The sequence below is a fragment of the Grus americana genome, chromosome 1, assembly GCF_028858705.1.
Source record: "Grus americana isolate bGruAme1 chromosome 1, bGruAme1.mat, whole genome shotgun sequence".
NCBI lineage: Eukaryota > Metazoa > Chordata > Aves > Gruiformes > Gruidae > Grus > Grus americana.
Window position 1 is genome coordinate 119035300 of NC_072852.1, and position 21276 is coordinate 119056575.

The window sequence follows — 21276 nt, forward strand, 5'->3', positions numbered from 1 at the left end:
CCTTAAGATAGATATGTGCACACAAAATATGTTTTTTTCCTGTTTGGACAGACTGAAAAATAAATTGAAGTTTCTAAAGTTAATGTTCTAATAAAAGGTATTTTTCAGCTGTCTTTATAAGATGTGAGCGTAGCTTATTGATACCAGAAGCTAAATTGTAAAGATGTTTAGTTTTCTTCTTCCTCCTAAAAAGGAGACATGAAAAAATGTTTCTCTTGATAGCCTGCTTTTAACATAACCACCAGCTGGACTGGTTATGTTAAACAAACAAACAAACAGGCAGCTCTTTTGGAGATTCCATGCTTGCTTTTCCTCTTAAACAAGTGACCAGAGCTGCTGGGATTATGCTGTTGTTTCATTTCTATGTATTCAGATACCTATTATTTTTGTTCAAGTTACTTATGTTTTGTTGGTAACTATTTACCTTTTAGTTGGGAAAGTAGACAGGAGTGCTGATTCCTTAGTATCTGAATCCATCTGTATTTTAATAATCCAAAGTGACTTCAAATAAACCCATGAAAGATAGGACAATACACTTGCTCTTTACAGCAGGAAAAAAACAATGGCATTTTCTGCCCATCCTCTTTGCTTCTCTAAGCCTTCGGGCGGACTGAGGGCAGGAGCACCCTAAGTACTTTGCAGGGCATGCTTTCTCCACACAAAGTGTGATGGACAACATTTTACTTTTGCGTTCTTAGACGAGACCCCACTTCAAAATACTGCTCTCGGTGATTGCAGGTTTTTGTTTTGTTAGGCCAGCTGCTCTAGGTCGGGTTATCAAGCAGCCTGCTATCAGGATGTACATGCTAATAGGGCAAACACTATTCTGAATTACAATGGTTGTCTTTGGAAATGTTCAGTTGGCTCCTTCTTGGTTAGTAAATAAAAGTATTACTCATAAATGCTGTATCTCTTCAGTGGCTTGTCTGATTTTTTTTTTTTTTTAAATCCCATCCATCTTCTCTTCTGCTTTGAGTCTTATTCCAGTCTATACTTCAGTAAACTTTATTCATCATGCTTGTTTTACGCACTTTTTTTTTCATGGCTAAAGGCTTTTGGTTTGTGATAAACAATGTGGCATTGCTCATAGTAGTTGAGGTTCCTTAGTCAAATAATGGTTTGGCTACTTTGATATTCAGTGCCTGTCTTTCCCTCCTCCCATCACCTTCTTCAGCAATGCATTGCACTTTTCATAAAGCCTTGTTTCTTTTTTTACCTACCTTGCTTTGGGTTGACTATTCTGCATTTTAGAACTTCCCACTTTGGCTGTCTTTGCCCTTCAGGATGTCGTCCATCTCCTTGACCCCTTCAAGAAGGGGAGGAAGACTGCTCAGTGTTTTAAGGCAGTGTCTGTGGCAGATATAATCTGTACAGGTTAGCATGTCTCTTGTTCTTTCCTTAACGCAGAGACGCCATGAAGAACGTCTCCATGCTTTCTAGTAATTCCTGTAGATCGAGTATGAAGCTAAGTTGAAATATTTTGAATAAAATCTCTCTGAGCAAAAAAGGGAGAGTAGGCCTTGGCTGCTAGATCCATATGCGTATCCATCTTCCCTCAGATTCAGTGTAGTACCACTGAACTCTCCATACAGATCTCTTTCTCTTAAGCTCTGAAGCTATTAAATCTCCTTTATGTTCAGTTCAAGTAAAGTCTCAAATTCGCAGTGTGGAGTTCTGGCTTATTTCCAAAGGTGATGCTTTCTGGGGTTTTTTTGTGTTTTTTTTTTTTTTTTTTTTTTTTTTTAAACAAGTGTTGGGAAGAGAGAAGTTCCAGTTTTGAAGCCATTAAATGTGGCTTTGCTTCTAACTTACATTGGAAGGGAGGATGTCAGTGTAGTATATGGTGTTATGAATTGGGACGGAGTTCTCAATGTAGTTGATGACTACATTGTCATGTTCAGTGTTTCCTTTTTGCCTTGCACTGGAAACTGGTCCAATGAAGGGCTATAGACTTGAGTCTGTTAGGCTTCAATCGATCCATTTGGTGCACCTGGTATGAGCTCTGAATGTTGCTTTTCTTATCCCTTTTGCTATGCCCCTGTGATTTAATATGTTGCTCTGCTGTTTCAGATGTGTCCAGAAAAATTGTATTCTTCCTCAGGATACCTATGCTGACATCATTCATGGTGTGTGTCAGATCACACTCATGACCTTGCTGAGCTCTTTCACAAAATGGGAAAATGAGCAGGTTTATATCAGAAGTTACCTTTTTACAGCAGTCTTTCTTAAAAAGCACAGCACATCATTACATGAAATACACCAGTTCATTAACATTAGTAGAAAATCAAAGGAAAAATCTGCTTGAAAAGTGGCTTTGTTTTGGAGTTTTCCAGTCTAGCGAGCTATTCTTGGTAGTTTGCAAGGACTTCAGTGGGACACTAAAGATTTTCTTGCCTTTTTGTTTCCTGGATACCTCAGATGTGGTGATCTTGAGTACTGTTTGGAGGTCTGTAAGGTCAGGATTTAAAAGCCTTTTTTTTTTTTTTTTTAATTGGTCCTCATTTCCTTCCTGCAACATGTCTTATTAAAATCATTTTAGTAATTTTTGTCAGGAAAAAATACTCCAGGCAACCAAACTCATCTGGTCAGAACCCTAGCAACTTCTGATGGTGGCAGAGATGCTATTAAATAATCAGAAAGTTGTATATTCTTAGCATGTCGTAGAATTACTTAAATGGATAATTTTGTCAAAGTTTTAGTGCAATGTCTGCTTCTTGAACAAATGACAAATAACTCTGAGAGCATTAGATTTATCAGTTTATACTCAGTATTCGGGTGCTGGAGTTGGTGAAGTTCATATAAACTGTCCTAAAGGTTCAACTTTTTCTATTTGGCCTCAAAAAAGTCTAGTTAGACAAAATTAATCTGAAAGGCCTCTGTTAGAGGGAATTTTCCTGGGTTTTTATCTTGATGAGAGATGTCTTTTAGACTTTTGTCTTACGACTGCCATCAGAGAATATTCAAAAATGAATTCCATACATCTCCATAGTGACTGTACTCAAAAAGCAATTTAAAACAATATTAACCAAGTTGACAGGCTAAGCTTGAACTACACATTCAGGACTGTAATATAATGCAGTTGTTTTTAAAAAAAACAACTGTCCTGAGTTCTTTAAAACCTTCAGTACCTCAAAAAAAGTGGCATATGACATATTTATTCAAATAATTTGGCATCATCTGTGTGTGTGAGAAAGCCAGTAAGCAAACCTGAAAAAAGTTGGTTTTCTTTTGGGTCAATTAGTGCTAGAGCAGTGAGGATTGGGAAAGGGAGGAATGTGGGCAGAATAACTCCCCTGCTCTTTTTTTTTTTTTTTTTTTTTTTTTAAAGCAGCAAATGATTAGATTGGCTTAGCAATCATGTGCTGCTTCATCCTTGGCCTTAACCTTCTTTTTCTGTTGTCTCAGTGAAAGCAAAGTCTCTTGCATTTGCTGTGGGCTCAAGGGGGGTGTGTATGTGTAGGTAGGTATGTATGTGGCCAGTTACTGAGGATAAGCTGACAAAAGGTTACAGCCTTGTTGTAAACATGATTGTGATTGAACTCTTAGCTGTCAAATTTGGATTGAGTTACCTTATGGCAGTGTATCTGCAATCTCTTGTTAGATTCAGAAAACATTTTCCACACCAGAAAGTCTTTGTCTTCTATATTGATAAGCAGGAAATAATACAGTTTTAATGGTGACTGGCAATTCATTTCACTTGATGAAAGTGTGTCGTGGTTTCTTGGTCTTTGAAGGCTTTTAAATGATTAGATCTTTTTTGGGGGTATTCCACACATTGATGAAGGCTTGATGAGGAATTACTGGATGAAATTCTAAAAATGTTGTGTAGAAGGTCATAGTATATTATGATGAGTATGTTCTGGATTTAATTGTGTGGGTTTTTTGTCCAGGTTTTTTTTAAACTTCTAGCAGAAAAAGCAATGATTTTTTCTGGCAGGACAAGTGTTGTAGAGTCTCCAGTGAGCTATCTGTAACCATATTTTGTAGAGGTATAGAGCTACCATGAATGTTTGATGAAATCTCTGTTCAATGTGATAATAAATGTACCCCAGTAAGGCGTTCATGTGTACCCACTGTCTGTACGTGCTCTTCTACCTGTGTATGCATGCATCCACGTGCATATATGACTGGAATAAGGTGTTTGAATTCTTCTTGATGGATTATAATATCATTTAAAACTCAGCAAAATTTTGCAGCCTGCTACCTCTGCAGTAGTATCTTAGTATATCGTGGGATATACCAAGATTTGCTTTAACATTGTGCTTAATGGCAGGGTTGGTGGCTAACAAGATAATAAAACAAGACCTCAGAGTTTTAAATCTGAAAAAGATGGTATTTTGACTTCATCACTAGGTTATATGAAAATTTACTGAAGTTACTTAATTTATCTCCTTCCTCAATGAGAGTTTTCTAGGTCAGTGGTTCCTTAACCAGGGAATAAGGCCATGGTAAATGAACTACAGATGGAACTTAAAACTGTGTTGAATTATGTTCAGTTAAAAAATATTATGTTAGGATGATTCATATTTTGTCAAAAAAATTTGGAGCTGACAATGATCTATATTCTGAGAAAAGTTAGGGCTGTAGTTCTGGAGTGAATGATGTGAGGAAAATGTGGAATCTTTATTTGTGTATTTACTAAATTGAAGGAAGAAAGAAGGGAAAAAAACATTTGTGCATTTTTTGTTGATCTACTTTGGAGACTTTTCTGTACCATAGCTTTGGAGTGCCTTGTGTCCTCCTTCGGAGATGGTTTATGACACAGAGAGGAATTAAGCTAGGCCTGCAGACGGACTTGTAGCCCTCATCATTGCAACCCCTACCTCCCTGGTGCCTAGATGTTGCAGAGGAACCAGCAATCATAAGTTAGAACCAGTTATATGATGTGGCTGTTTGACAGCAGCCTAAATGAGATCACAAGGGACTGCCTCTATCCACTTTTTTCCTTGGCTAAGCATACTTGCAAGTTCTCTTCATTGGCATTTTTGCTTTACTTTCCACATTGGGCCAGCTGAAGAAGCTAAGCACAAAAATCTAACGATATAAATAAAGGTAAAAACTTTACTACCAATTTAGCTACCTAAACTGTTTCGTCATGAGGTGAAAGAGTGCCGGGAAGGTGAGCCTTGTCTGTGAGTTGCTCTTTTCTTATAAGTAGTAGCCCTAAGTTTGGTCAGTTTATGAAGGCATATGCTTGGTGGGAAGTTATGTGGCATAAACTGAGCTAGCATCTTTTTTGGCACAAAAAGGCCTGTTAGCTTTTTTGTTCTAACTTTAGATTTTTTTTTTTTACAGTTTTCTGAGCCAGTTCAGTTTACTAAACTGGCAGGAAATGAACCTGACAAAGATGTGAACAGTTTTTAATTGGGTTGTTGATTTGTTTTACTGTATATTCAATATGAATGCTGAAGCTTTCCAAGGAAGGAGACACAACTGTGCACCTGGGAGTTGGGAAGGATGGAGGAGGACTGCTGTCCTTCCTGGCAGTTTAATGTGTTCCTCAGGTGCAGAGAATCCAAACTCACAGTGTTCACTTCCAATGTGAATACCTGGATCACCTGGATTTTGGCCACTGTCCTTGAGTCCCGTGTAATCTGTACTGTTGTACAAAAAAGAACCAAAGAATCATGGCTCAGAGGGAGAGAGAAGGAAACCTGACTCTCCAATCCAGTGATTTGTGTGCTTAATTTAAGGGAAGAGGAAGAAGAAACTTTCTGGGATTTAATCAGTGCTTACGCATTTTACAGGAAATGGCTCCTAGAGAATGTTTTATTTTCCCAGTGGAAAGATATTATGTGAATTATGGAAATGTAGCATAACCACCAAGTTAGGAATGATATGCAAATAAAGTGGAGAGAGTGTGGGAGAGTATAGATGGAACATAGAATACTTTGTATCAGTGGGATTATATTCTACTCACACTTCAGTTATTTGTTAAGAGGCTTTAACACTAACTAGTATTTTTTTAATAGTGAAATTAAGTTCATTTTCTGAAGGACTTAATCTGATAAATTGTGTACCTTTGCATTTGTTAATACATATGTTGAAATAAAAATACTCTGTGATATTTTCTGAAATGTATTTGAGTGTATGTAGTAAGTGCAATTCATAAGAAATAGACAGTATTGTGCTTATGCTAGAGGTGTCTTGAATTCTTGAATTTTGAAAACAGTGCATTTCCTTAGCTCCTCTAAATTGGGATCTCCTAAGATAATAGAAATAATGTTCCTTATGTGATTGCTACAGTAGTCCAAAATAGAATTCTTTCAGATTTGTTTCCTACTGTTACATTGGCCAACCTGAGCCTGAATTAGGACTTATAGCGTGAAAGTGTGTGTGTGTATATATATATATACACACTTCGACTGGGACATTGAGAGCTGAATGGTAAGGATGCTGGATTTTACTGTGGTGAAAAGTCTTTTTTTGTTCATTTTGCTTTCCAACATCAGAGAAGTTTGTAGTTGGCATGCCTGATTAAATTTATTTCTTCATATTTATTTATGTAGACTATTATGACAGACACAAACTATATATAGAAAAGCCTGTAAACATTTCCCTTGCGTTCTTGAAGTAGAGGTGAGGTCTATTACTGTCGATATCAAACCAGATGTTAGCTGTGGTCTTCAAGGTGCTCTGTGGCAGTTTGGCAAGAACTATTGGAAATACTTAAGCCAGCTTGCTCTTTACTTGTCTTGTACTGTATTCTTAGCCTATTCAGCAAACATTATTAGAGATAGCTAAAGTTTGTGAGCTCTCTATTTTTGTCTTTCTGTCGATAAACACAGTCTGTTTAGATAGTGAACTTTTTAGGGGAGGATCACCATTTTATTGTGTCACACAACACCTAATGCAATGAGGTTGTCCCTCTGTGGTGGGTTGACCTTGGCTGGATAGCAGATGCCTACCACTCCCCTCCACAGCAGGAGGAGGAGGGAGAAATAAGATGGAAAAAAACTCGTTGGTCAAGATAAAGGCAGTTTAATAAAGTAAAAGGCTGTGCGCAGAAGCAAAGGAAAACAAAAGATTTATTCTTTACTTCCCATCAGTAGTGGATGTCCAGCCACTTCCTAGGAAGCAGGGCTTCAGTACGCATAGCAGTTGCTCAGGAAGACAAACGTCATAAATAATGAATGCCCTCCTTCCTCCTCCTTTCTCTTAGCTTTTATTACTGAGCAGATATCATATGGTATGGAATATCCCTTTGACCAGTTGGGGTCAGCTGTCCTGTCTGTGCCCCCTCTCAAGATCTTGCCCACCCCCAGCCTGCCGGTGGTGGTGGTGGGAAATGTTGGAGACAGCCTTGGTGCTGTGCCACTGCTCAGCAGTAGCCAAAACACTGGTGTGGTATCAACACGTTGCTGGCTACCAATACACAGCACAGCACTATGAGGGCTGCTGTGGGGAGAATTAACTCCATCTCAGCCAGACCCAATGCATCCTCCAGACCCAATGCACCTTCCATGAGCAGAATGCCCTCTTTATTACCCCAGCACAGTCCTAGAGCATGGCTGCCTCACTTCCAGTATCAGTAAGTATTTGGAATCCTGGCCCTGACCTAGGAATTGCCAGTTTCAAAGGTCTAGAACATCAAAGACTGCACAAAAATGCAAATAAAGTTCTCTGTGATCGAGTAGTATTATGCAGAATATAAATGTGTTAGCTGTATGTACGCTCTAAAAGGAACAATTAGGTTCTTATTTACTGTGTAGATTTTTAAGCTGAAAGTCAGACTCGGGCTCTGAAGCTGTGCAGATTCAGCAGAAAATTGATAAAAAAGGTGAATATTTTACATCATGCTAAATTGCAGAACTGACTCAGACTGGGGCAGGTGCCAGATGCAATGCAAGAGATGGGCCTGCACTGAGTGATTCAGGGCAAGGAGAGGGGGTGGGTGGGAACACAGCAGCCAAATCTAAATCAGCTTTGGCTTTTGGGGAACTTCAGCCTGAGAATTCTTATTTTAATAACTCAGTTTATTCACCATCAATTTTGAATGCATCTGCTTGTCATGGAGCCTGAACTTGACCACTGTCAATTTTCAAAGCTATTGAACTTTATATGAACTGGTATTTGAAAGCATGTTGAACAAGATTTTTAAGCATGGTATTTCTGTACTGACATATCTGGTGAAAGCTGGAGCTTAGTTTTTGGTTTCAAAGTTAAAAAGACTGGAAGAGCAGTTGTGGTATGCACAGTTTTGGAAATAGGGGTTCCTTCTCTTTTTCTTTAAACAACTTCTAACTTCCCTTTCCCATCTGTGGGCTTAGGGTCCCAGTTACTTTGTCAGTATTGTAAAATACTAGAAGTAATCCTAAAATTCCCTTCAAGTGCCTTTTAACATTGATAGATCTAATTAAAAGGCAAGTCTGAGTTCTGTAAGCAAACTTAAGTTGTGGTTATGTCCCCATTTACTACACTTGCTTGGCTATTCCATTTTAGTATTATGCTTAGTATATGTAGAAAAAGAAAAATAACACACTAGGTCTTTGAGTTGTGCAAACAGAGAAAAAGGATGTCCTTCCACTTTGAAGAGTGTGTTTAGAGTTACTTTTAGGAATAGTCATTTGTGAACCAAAACTGCTTTGGTTGCTGCTCTCAGCCTGCTAAATCAGTCTCTTCCCCTCGTTTTTTCGGGAGAGGTAGTGTGTACCCCTATTTCTGCAGTACTGAGTTCGACTAATTTAATAGAATGTGAAGCCTGTGAACTTGTCCTGCATAAAAATCATCACCTGGTGATAAGACAGACCTGATGATAAGACAGACTGTGTCTTGTCTATTTCTTAAAGGAGAAAGCTTAGATGTGAGGCCATCCTCTATGGCAGGCTTCTTAAATGAATGTGCTCTACGTATAGTAATTTTAATATTTTGTCCTAGTGACTGGTGAGTTTACCATCAGAATGATGTTGTGGCTGAAGTCTTCTTGGAAAGACTTATGATTTGGCTAGCTCATTGATTGATTTTTAAGGGCTAGAGATTATTTTTTTATTAGAGAAGGTTTACATTGAGTTCTGCAGGATTTCTAAGATGATAGTGTATGTGTAACTGCTCATTTTAGATCCAGTGGCTCAGAAACATATCTGAAAAAGTGTCCCCAGAAAACCTATCTAAGTGGGTGAAGTCTGATAGATGCATTAAGGAAAATTCTGATGTTTGAGTACTTAATATTTTAATTTAGTTTCTTTGGAAACAAGGTGGAAGTAGACAACCTTCAGTTTTTCAGCCTAAACTGAAGCTTGAGCAGTTAAATCTGATTTATCATGTTAAAGTGGAAAGGGTACCAGCAGTACTTCTCCATTATCACTTTTTATATCAGAAGTATACCTGCTTTGGCAGAAGGTATGGGGATTTATGGGTGAAGTCTGGTTTAAGACCCGGGCTTGTGGTTAACACATGACCAGAGAGTACCTAGCTAATGTGTATGCCTATCCAGTCTAAATCTCCTGAATAATGAAAGGCAAAGGTAGATTGTGGCATTGCAGCTGTCAGTGGGACCTGCCATATGGGAATCAATTAAACAGCAATTAGTCCATGGTGTGTTTGAAAAGGCTGAGTATTTGAAAAGGCACACAAACCAATGTATGCCTGAAACAAACCACTTACCCAAAGTTTTATAAATAAGCACCATCTATTTACAGAGCTAGCCAGCAGTTTACAGTTGTGTGTTGTTGGTTGTTTCGGGCTTTTAATTTGAAAGACTATAGGTGTGTGTGTATCTCCATGTATGAAAATATTTTGGAAGCCTTCAAGATTAAAAATACTACTGTATCAGGGCATTGAACATCTAGGTTGTTATAAATGTACTTGAAATATGTAACTTTAGATGGTCTTTGAAAGTAACATCGGAACTATCTGCTGCCAAAGTTGAAATGGAGAAGTAGTCTTATTTCATTTAGACATATGATATCAGCTCTACAGATCATTTCCCAGGAATCTAAGTATATAAAGTATTTTGTAATGGAGTTTATTGTGTTCTGAGTAAGATTTACATTCTCTTCTGGTTTTGATCAATTCTGTTACAGTAATGTTTACTGAAACATGATGATAACCTATGAGTTTATTAATTTCTGGTTCCTGTTACATGTACTTTGCAGCATGATATGGAATTTGTCATGCTTCAGGGCAGAATTAAAAGGGGAAAATAAAAAGCAAACAGTTAAGGCAACAGTAGTGATGTCAAAACCCAGTAACATCTGAATTTGGTAAGGATGGGTCACTTAGAAAGTTGAAGTCTCTTGAATGTCAGATGCCCATTTTATTTTCTTCTATTTCTTGGAATTCCTCTTTTTCTTTTTTTTTCTTTTTTTTTTTCTTTTTGTCCTTTTTTCTTTTTGTCCTTTTTAAATAGCTGTTTTAGCAAACTTTTGGACAGAAACTGTTGTCTTTGCATGTTGAAAAATAAGACTGTATGGTTTCATCAGTATAAAGGCATTGCAGTTAAAATAGGCTGGATTTGCAGGGAAGAACAGCTGCCCTCAACTCCCCTATATATGTAGTGTGCATGTGTCTGTGTATCTATACATATGCATAATGTGGGTCTGAGCTCTTGAAGTTTTTGAGGAGTAAAAGCATTTCAGTACACATTGCTTGTCTGGAGAGCTCTACAAGTGCTGTCCCAACTCTAGTCTAGGATTAAAAAGTTGAAGTAGCTGCATCTGAATACCCTTTCTTGCCAGGTCTCTGAGAAGTAGTCTGTTTTGTAAATAAAGGGTACAACAAAGAATGGAAGTAGTAGTTAGTGATCACTTAATTGGAAGAATAGTAAGCTGTAGTAATATCAAGACTGTATTAAAGACCTGTGAATTGAATGATGTTTGGTCACTTTCTGTGGAAATTTTAGGCATTCTTTTAATTCTTTGTTTGCTTGCTTGCTTTATGGCTGAAAAACATGAGGGAGAAGTAGGAAGGTTATACTCTCTTGAGACTTTTTATGTCTAAAGTTCTAAACTGACGAATGCAAATATATAGTGGCATATGTTTTGCTTTGCATTTTTAAAGTTCTTTTCCCAACCACAAGGAACAGAAACAGTTTTTGTAAATGAAATATCAGTCTTTTTGAGGACATCTATAGAAAAATCTCAGCTCTGAAAAGCATTTCACAACTGTGAGAGCAAATTACTCTGGATAAAGTAGTTTACAGCCCTCATGGATATTCCACTTTGAAATATGACTTTATTTGCATGCTACTGTTTCGTTAATGGTTAACATATTAACTAAAATGGCTCTATTTCTTAAAAAAAAAAAAAGAAAGAAATTAAATAGTTGCTTATCATATGTGACCTTTTAAGGAAGTCATAGGTAGGATGCATGTGTTAACATGAAGAAGAATTAGATTGTTACATACATCTGTTTTTGTAACATGACATAGAAATAATTAAAAAAATGTCTGGATTTCATATATATCCTTCCCTTCCCTGGAATTCTGTTGTCTCCATGCATATGTGAATTTGAGGTCCAATTATTTTCAAGATCATGTAAATGGGACTTCTTAGTAATCACATTTATACTCAGTGAGGCCATTAAACAGTACAGAAGGAAGTGCTTGGTTATAAGAGTTCAGTGCCATCCAACACTTGCAAATGTTTTAGCTGATACTGCAGGGGATGGGCAACTCCTGCTGTAGCACCTTTTTGCTTCTTTTGGGTGAGGGAGGGGAGTGTAAATACAGTGACTGTGCTGGTCCAAAACAGTTAAAATGTAACCACATCTGTTTTGCTTGACACTATTCAAGCAGGTGGAGAAAATAACCATGCCCCCCTCTAATTTGTGGTTCCTTATATGGGCAGTATACTGAAAAATATTTTAAGTTTGTGCTTCTAAAATTAATATTTTAGTCAATGAGTAAGAAAAGCATATCAAATTATTTAAAAAATATCAAGTATTTGAACTTTTATATTAGCATAAGTGTGGGGCTTTTCTCTCCCCCTTTTTTTTTTTCATTTTTTTTTCCCCCTCCCTCCTAAACTGTGTCAGTTTAATTATTACTAAGACCATAGGCTTAATTCTGGGGTTCACATGAACAAATAAATATTTAAAAACCAAATCCTAAGTTGTCTGGCTGTATGGGTCAAGTATAAGTTTTACGCTGTTCAGTTCCTTCATATACAAGGAAAGCAGTACATTTTTTAGAAGTTATGCATTTCTTTTCATAAAAAGGATAGATTTAAAAAATTGTATGTTATAAATCAATTATTTCAGACATGCAGATCACACTCTGAAGTCTTACTGAATTAATACTGGTGTGACAACATTGTAGGTCCTTCTACAATAAGATTAGGTGCACTACGATGTTCATTATTTTGACACCCCTGCTGGCCTAAGAATCCCCTTTTTGTCCCAGCCGTTTGTTCCTGCTGCCAGGCTGCTGTGCATCTGTAGTGGACCAGATTAGAGGACTGATATGGGATAAAAAATAGTGGTGGTTTGTTTGTTTTTTTTTTTCTTCTCCTGCTCCCCATTTTTCCACTTGGGTCAGTTCCCCAGTGCAGTCTGGTGAGTGAACCTGTAATAGTAGCACTTAGCCAGGCAGGTAGCAGTGGAAAGGATATCAGCTTTTTAAGTGTTACTGCTGCTGAAAATAAATTCCTGCTCTACTGCAACTGTAGTTCTGCCTTTGCCAGGTTTGAATTTGGGTGAGAAACTTTGTGATTTCAGTAAAGCTGCTTGTACATGCTTTCACACTTAAAGGATAGGTTCTTGCATCATATGTTGTAAATTTAGCATAAGAGTGAAACTAGTCATTCACAGTATATTCTTTTTAGAGGAACTAGTACTTTTTGGAACTCTGAAAATAATTTTGCCATATACAAGAAAAATGGTAGAGCGTGTGTTGTTTTAGATGCAGTTGTTCCATAAGCATCTCACAAATACTGATGTAGAAACTAGCCTAGTCTTCTAGTTTAGCAGTGTGCATTTAAAACTCATTGGGAGTACAAAGTATAATACAAGCTCTCAGGATGAGTGGTGTATCGGTGAAGTCTAGTATAAACTCAGTTTTCATTGTCATTGTCTTTTTACCGTAACTTAGAAACCAGTCATGTACAAAAATGCCATCTTCCCAAGATTTTAACATTCCCTTTCTTAAGTATGGGATAAACTGACATACGCAGGTGACTCTGCTCATAGTTCTGTTGGATACACAAACTAAACTGAAGAGAGGTATTGAATTATGAATTTTAAACCCTAGAGGTAGTCTTAATGTAGTTGCTGACTATTTCAGTGAAAACATTCAGCTAATAGGTTTTCCATAATACCAAATTACCTAAACCTGGAGACTTCCTGGGGAACATGCTAAATGTGATGCTGATCATGAATTACTCGTATTTTGCTTAGTACTCAGTATATTGGCTATCAGGTGTAGAAACATGCAGGTGACCATAAAAGTGGAGGGGTATATTGGGTTTTCATGCTGAAACTGTATCTGCTTTTAATTTTATGTATGTGAGTTTGTGAGTAAACCTGAGATGTACTGAGTTGTGCTTCGTACATTGGATATATGAAGTAGTCAAGTAGTCTTTTTTTTTGTGTTTTTTTTTTTTTTTAATTCTCGTGAATTATTTCTCATATATAACATCACATCTGTTGGTCCTAAGTAGAACAGAAGCAGTAAATAAGCGTGTGTGTGCTTGGTTTTCAGATGTATGTTAATTTGTACATCTAAACACACTGTAAAAACAATGATTTTGGAGTTCCTCAGTTGTGCCTCTCTGGGAACTAGTTGTGGCAGTTGACAATCGCTAGCATCCTATGAGATCTATCTATTTATTTATTTATTTTCCCAGTAGTATTGGTTGTACTTCACATTTTATTATGCAGTATTTTAAATAATACACCAAATCTGGTGTATTTGATGAATCTTTTGCTCTGTATGTCTTATGTCAAACAACATCATTGGTTTGCTGTGCATAGTTTCAAGAGTAGGCTGTTGAGATGCAGAATAACAACAGCTTAAGAAATTGCTATGATATAGATTTGTAATGTCTAGTTTCATTATATTCCAGTATGTCAATAATCTCAATTTAATGGTGTATACCTCAGGATACTTTTCCTAGTAAATAAATAAATATTTTTGCTTCTAAGTAAGTATTTATATTTTATGTTGCTAGCAACAGGCCTGCCTGCATTCACCGAAGGTCAGTGACCTGAATTATGTTCATCTCTGACAGCAGTGTGTGTAGTCATGAGATATACAGAGATTTCTCTGGTATTTCATGAGCATGACTATAAAAATTACAAAATAACCTTTTCACAGAGGAAAAACTTTCAGCACTTTGTTGTAATTAGTTTACAAAATCTTTCAATTTTTTACTAAAGGTGCCATATTGAATCTTATGATACAGTGGTACTGAATAAGGAAAATAGATGTATATACAAAGTGTTTTAATTAGTAAAAAGTAAAACCCTCCCCAGCAGACTTTTCTTTTAATTTAGGCACTTGGGTGTGCTATTGTCGATAATCTGAAAACTTTTATTTAAATTTGTCATGGAAAGAATTCTTCATATATGCCTAAAATTAAAACAAAATTGTAGTGAAAAGGAGGTCTTTCTTTGAAGATATTTATGATAGTTGCCTTTAGCACTTTGCAAACTTGCATTGGATAGAATTGGATAGGATCTTTTAATTCTAGATGCTTTAAATTAGTATCTGTTACATAAAGTAAATATGCAACATACTATATGACTTATTTCATAAACTTAATGTATATAATATAGTTTTTAAAAAATTAGTCTTACTGCTTTGCTACATCTAGATTCAGCTGAACTGGCTTCCTACTCATATGTAATATGTGCTCATAAGTAATAAAATTGTCCCCATTTGCAAAAACTCATTATGTGATTGGTATCCAGGCAAACCCAAAAAAGAGAAATCACAGAACGATAGGGGTTGGAAGGGACCTCTGGAGATCGTCTAGTCCAACCCCCCTGCTAGAGCAGGATCACCTACAGCAGGTTGCACAGGATCACGTCCAGGAGGGTTTTGAATCTCTCCAGAGAAGGAGACTCCACAACCTCTCTGGGCAGCCTGTCCCAGTGCTTGGTCACCCTCATGGTGAAGAAGTTTTTCCTCATGTTGAGATGGAATTTCCTGTGTTCCAGTTTGTGCCCATTGCCCCTTGTCCTGTCACTGGGCACCACTGAAAAGATTCTGGTCCCATCCTCTTGACACCTGCCCTTTAGATATTGATAAGCATTGATAAAATCCCCTCTCAATCTTCTCTTCTCCAGGCTAAACAGACCCAGCTCTCTCAGCCTTTCCTCATGAGAGAGATGCTCTGTGGGGGGAGGATGATGAAACTTCTTCAGAGAGATGTTAGTAATGGTTTTTGCACTTTAACTTTTAGAAGTATGATTGCTCTGAAACCAACTTTAATTTACAGTGAACCTATTGACATAAGTTGGGTATGGCGTGTTTTGAAGGAAGGAGTGGATTCTCTTAAGGGATACAGTGGAATAAAACACTAGTCTTCAAAGAGGCTAACAGACAAACCAGGCTTACGGTGTAAGGAAAAGTCAGTCACGTGAAAGCTTTATATTTCTATAGTCACCATCTTGATAATGTGGTGGAGTATAACCTGGGATAAAATGTGGTCAGCATCTTTGGCTTATCTAACTAAACATTTTGTAGTAAAGCTGAACTCTACACTTGAAATTATTCATGAATGCGGAGTGGCTTTGGATAGGTAATCCCATTATCTGTATTTTGAGGAGATCAGAGGAGTGTTGTGTGGGTAGGAAAGATGAAGAGTAGAAAGCAACAGTAATTAAAATAGGAAATAAAAGCATGAAGTAAAGTTCTAGCATAGTAGCTTCATATACGGTTGATTTCTAAGAACTGCTCTCTTTGTTTAAATGAAAGACTTCTGCTTTTAGTCTTTTGTTTGCTATACCACTTTCAATAATTTGCTTTTTAACACCTTTCTTGATGTCTCTTCCTCCCTCTACTCCTTTGTTTCCAATTCACTTCTGTACCAGTAAGTGGATCAAACTGGGTTGTTAAAGCCCAGTGAGTGTTATTAGTAGGAGGATTCTTCTAGTAATGATCTTACAGGCTGTGTGATGAGTGGGATTTGTTCTTCCCTCCTCTTATCATCAATTTATTATCTAAACCAGGAAGGCCTTGTACAGGTTGTGTGAAAGGCCTTTTGGTTTTAATAAGTTGGCAATACAGAGGCACAACACTCGGTTACTGAGTTTAATGTGTTGCCCCTGCAGCTATTATATGTGATTTGGTTGTATCTATTAAAAAAAAAACAAAACCCCAACCAATCCACAAAGCCAAACACACCCCCCCTCCCAAGTTTAAAATGTTATCCTTTTATGTTGTGTGTCTGTGATACTGCTACCATCACTGTAACTCATTGTCTTTGTTTTCCGCTGATGTTTTGAAATTACTTTTTTATGTTGTGGATCCCTTCTTAGAATACAGTGCTGTAATAGACCCCTGCCTTTCCATTCCAGGTCTTAATTCCACACTAGTTGTCCAGTTCTTCAGAATGTGATAATTCTTGGAGAGTTGTCAGGAGACTGAAGAAACACATTGGTTTGTGATGGATATGTTTTGCTGGTTAGCTATGAAGTGGGTGGATATATTGATTCCCTGTTAATAAACTATTAATGACTTTATAGTTATATCAGCAACTCTTCCTTATTGTCGGTAGCTCTAGTATTATCTTCTACATTCTAAAATAATTCAGGTATGTTTGTGTTACCTTTCCAGTTTGGTTTCTCCTTTCTTATACATTCGTGACTTCTTTGCAAGATAAATACTTTTTCACAGTTAGTTAAGTGATCTTAAAATATTCTTGATTAATTTCCAATCAGCAAAAAGCATAGCTTCCTATATGTATGAAGTTGCTTTACTACTTTTACCAAATCAGCTGTGTGTAGCTATAACTTGATAGTCTCTGTGTTTGTTGGGTAGTATGTTCTTATCAACTGATTTCCTCTTCTTACGGTTTGGAATTGAGTTGGGAGTGTGTTGCTCACAACAGTGCTGTATGTTGCTAGCATTGCAGTCAGTTTGAGACAACATTAGGCGGTTGTAAAGTGCCGGAGATGTGCTAATGTGCTGCTTTTGGAGCTTACCATTCCCATTGCAGAACTGGCAGAAGATAATGTATGAACGCTCTACAATCTATTTTGGCTGAAAATCAGCTAGCTTTGCTCAATCTACATTTGCTGATAGTTTGAACTAAGCTGGCTTGTACTGAAACTGGCCTTGTACTGATGCAAATGGGAGATGACCCTTGCTGTATTTGAGCTGCAAGGTGGTAAAGACAAGAGAGTGATGCCTTCAGTCCTTGCAGCTACTACAGCTACTACTGGAAAAAGCTTTCTATAATCTTAGCGTCCATATATACTGCAGGTAAAAAAAAAAAAAAAAAAAAAAATCTTGGCCAGAGAGAACTTTCAAAAATTGGACTATAGCTCTGTAGCCTTAAGACACCCAGGTAGGCTGGACATATCTGGTGCTCTAGGACTTTTATTGTTTGTTTAAATTCAGGGGCTATTTAGTATAAAGAAGAGTTGAGTTTGCTCTTCCTTCCTTTTTCCTTGTTCTTGAATACAAGTGACTGCCTCTGCTGAGTTTAGCAGGATTAAGCTCAGTGCAAGACGCTGTGTCTGGGTGATGTATACACTTAGCATACATACCAGACTGAATCTTATACCCAAATTGAAGCAATTTAGGCAGGAGAGTGCCTAGTTTGTAGGATCTTGTGTAGCCTTAGGCAGTAGCCGTCAGCCTTGCCAAGTTCATGGCTACTGTGGATGTGGCAGTGACATTCTAGGTCTCTATGGAACTTCAGCACTAAAGCCTGTTGATTCACGATGTGGGATGGCCAGTTTTTGTTCGCCCCCTCCATCTTTTGGAGGCATGTCAGCACCTTCTGTAACAATAGAACCACTGTAACATATGCTCCTAAATGTATCAAAAAAGTAATTCTTCCTTGTGTTCCCACCACCCCCTTTTGTGTGTGTCTGTATATGCATCTGTGTGTGAAGGTCACATTTCCGTGGCACAAGGAAGAAGTCATTGTGGTGGCAGAAAAACTAGCTGGGCTTAGGGTATATGCAGTGCTTAAACAGTCATTGTTGATGAAGACATGGAATGAACTGCAACATTTTCTGCTCAACTTGTGGCATCTAAGTGCATTTTAGCCTAGACACACTTTCTTGGAGTTACATATATCAGGAGGTGTTTAAATAGTAATAATCTAGACTCTACAGTTTGAGCTGTTAGGTAATTTGTAGATGTTCTCTAAAATTCTCAGTAATTTGTAAGTGGTTTTGATATTTTCATAGGTTGTAGAGTACCAATGATATTTCATTGGAGAAGAAGTGAAAAGCAAATGCTTGAAAAATACTTTGACCAGGGGTTGGTTAGTGTTGGGAATGTGTTTTGTTTTAGGCTTTTTTTATTTGGTTGGTTTTTTTAACTTTTGTTAGAGATCTCTTCCTAGAAAATCATGTCTTCATATCTCTCTGTCTGAGAGAAAGTTATAATTTTATATTTCTGAGCTTATTTTAATTTGGTGCAAGGTTAACCTAATACAGTTCCATGTGAGATACGAGTTAAAAATGGACTTGTACATTTATGGATTTATGTGCATTTATAGTTCTATAGTTGCTTGATTTGGTAAGATCCCACAGAAATTCAGTTGTGTTTTGTAGATAATATCCTGAATTTCTGTAGAAATGCACAAGTTTAAGGGCTTTGCAAAGATGGGTAACTGTCAATAATTTCACTTTTCCAGGTTTGAGAAGAGCTTTTTTGGATGACCTTAATTTTCAGAACTGTTCAATGACCAGTTGAAATTTAAGTTAATCTGTGAAATGTTGACACTTAGATTTTTTTTTTCTAACAATAGATGTCAGTGGAAGATAGTCTTTATAATGTCTGTTTCTACTTTTACTGTTGGAAACCTTCATTTTCTGTTGGAACTTCCTTGGTTTAGCTCTGTAGTTATACCTGAGAGCTAGGGTTGAATTAAGCACTATGTGGATCTAGTAGAATGGAGATTTATATTTTTTTTTTAGGTATCTTATTAATTTGTAGTTACATTCACTTCTTTTTTTCTTCATTTTGCAGTGGTGTTTGCTGCTGGACTCCCCCCGTCCCCCACACCCCTGCAGGATGATATGAAACTTGAAAGAAGACGATGCATACAGGTGATCTTATTTTCAAGGGCTTGTAGAAGGGAAAATCTTTGTTCTTGATCTTCTTTTTGTTTCTATTCCGTTCTCTATACCACCAAAATGATGTCATTCCAACCTTAGTAGAATATTTAAGAACCCATGGAATTTTGAGATCTTTCTTTGCTCTTTGAAACTCTTTTGCAACTGTCCAGGAAGAAAATGGTTTCCCTGAATGGAAATATTTTTTCCAAAGTTTTATGCACAAAAAGAGTTTGCTTTTAAAGATGGTAACTAAATGTACTGCTTTTAGTCTTGTTTGTTATTACTCCCTTTTAATGCCCCCCACTTGCCAACGATTTATGACACCTGTTTAGTAACACACTATTTCAATCATTCATTAACTTTCTTTTAAAGAAATGTTATGGATCCATCTGAAAAAGAGCATTACAAATTAATAATGAAGAGTTCATTATGCCTTATCACAGGCTTATGTCCAGTTATTGTAAGATTTCTCAAGAACTGAGGATAGGATCTTTGAACATCTTTGAAAGTCACTAGCCATTCTTAAAATTGATGTTTTAGGAAGGTCTTCCATTTTTTGCTAATCAAAATACTGTAAGTGCCAAGTGTGTTTGCAGATTAAATAGCTTCATTTTAGTGATAATGTTTTGCTGGAAATATGGTTAATATTTTGACATGAAAAATCATGATCAGCAGAAGTAGAATAAAATTTAGGTTGTACAGGAGGGTTGCTCTAGTTCTTTATACCCAAATACCCTTATTTAAGCCATGAACAGTTTTGTGACTTACGTTTTGAGGCCTGTAACAGTGAAGTACATGTAAGAGATCTTTTGTTTGCTTGTTCAGCTTTAAACCCATGAATTGTTGGGGCTGGGAAAAAAGCTAGATAGATTTATGTATGCATGCAGATCATCTCCTGATTGACAGTTTTCAGTTGCATCAGCTGTTCGTGCATAAACAGATTTAGAGGGTATATTTACATGGAGAATGTTGGATTAAGGCCAAGATGCTGTAAGTGGATATTTCATTCTGTGAAAACTAAACATTCGTTCATTTCAGTTGAATGTTTGTAAGTTGTACGTTGATAGCTTAAGTAAAACTGGGTCTAAAGAATTCTAAGATTAGGTGGGACAAAGAAGAGGCGGAAGAAAAAATATTCTGAAGGGATATTTCATTTGTTTTAGATCTGTAAGTTGAGAGGAATAGCATTTAAAGTCTCAAAATTGAATCTTTCTATGTCCCGTCAAATTTGTGGATCTCTGTCTAGTAGGCAGTCATTGCAGTCATCTGCTTGTTGCAGTGTAGATTAAAACATAGCCCAACTTAAATATTGAGAAAATGATTTGAAAACTTGAAAGCTGTTCATCCCACAGCTGAAAGGAGAGAGAATATTACAAAATAGTACCCTATGTATCTTACACTGAAAGAATTAAGTTTATTAAATCATTAATCTGATTTAAAACTTAAGTACTTTCAGTTTTTGGTCAGGATTTCTGATGATGGTGAGCTTGTAGAATTATGAGCTTAAAGAACAGAAATGTATACAAGGTTTTGAATTTTAGGAAGTAATTCTATCTTCTAAAGCTTAATTCTTTATTTAGAAGTCCCATGATAAATACAGAGTGAAAAACAGTGGTACCGTGACAAAGACTTTCAGGCTTCTGATGTGTCATATAAGTTGGAAGTTAGACAAGTAAGATTTATTTGCAGTTTTCTGTTTATTAGGAGAGCCAATATTAGTATGCTGAGGTTCTGAGAATAAACATGATTTGCATGCCTTAAAATGAAAAAATGTCCTGTAATTATTTTGTAATGCAGTAACAGCAAGCGTCATATGATGACTCTGCTGATACCTTTCTCAAGTTCAAAGTAGCTGGTGAGAGCTCAGGCCAGAAATTGAAAGGTTTTGTGGTTATTGAGGATGGTTCTTTTGCATTTTCAACAAGGCTTGGCTTCTGAGGGTGACTGGTCTGGGTGACTGATCAGAGATGCCTGGTAATGTCTAAGCTACTTTTGGCTAAAGAATGAAAGCTTCTATAGGCTAAATAAATTCTTTGTTATAATGGGCATAACTTGATTTCACTGCAAATTGACCTACTCTAAAACCCCAAAATTAAC

The 21276-nt window shown here is 36.9% G+C and overlaps 1 protein-coding gene across 1 annotated transcript in view; it reads left to right on the forward strand.

Moving 5' to 3' along the window:
- The window catches only part of DYRK1A (dual specificity tyrosine phosphorylation regulated kinase 1A), a 94542-nt gene that overhangs the window by 12917 nt on the left and 60349 nt on the right, over positions 1-21276 (forward strand). The window contains exon 2 of the mRNA XM_054836507.1: positions 19091-19170. Coding sequence (XP_054692482.1) covers positions 19161-19170 — 10 coding nt within the window. The 5' untranslated portion in view covers positions 19091-19160. The remainder of the gene's footprint in view (positions 1-19090; positions 19171-21276) is intronic.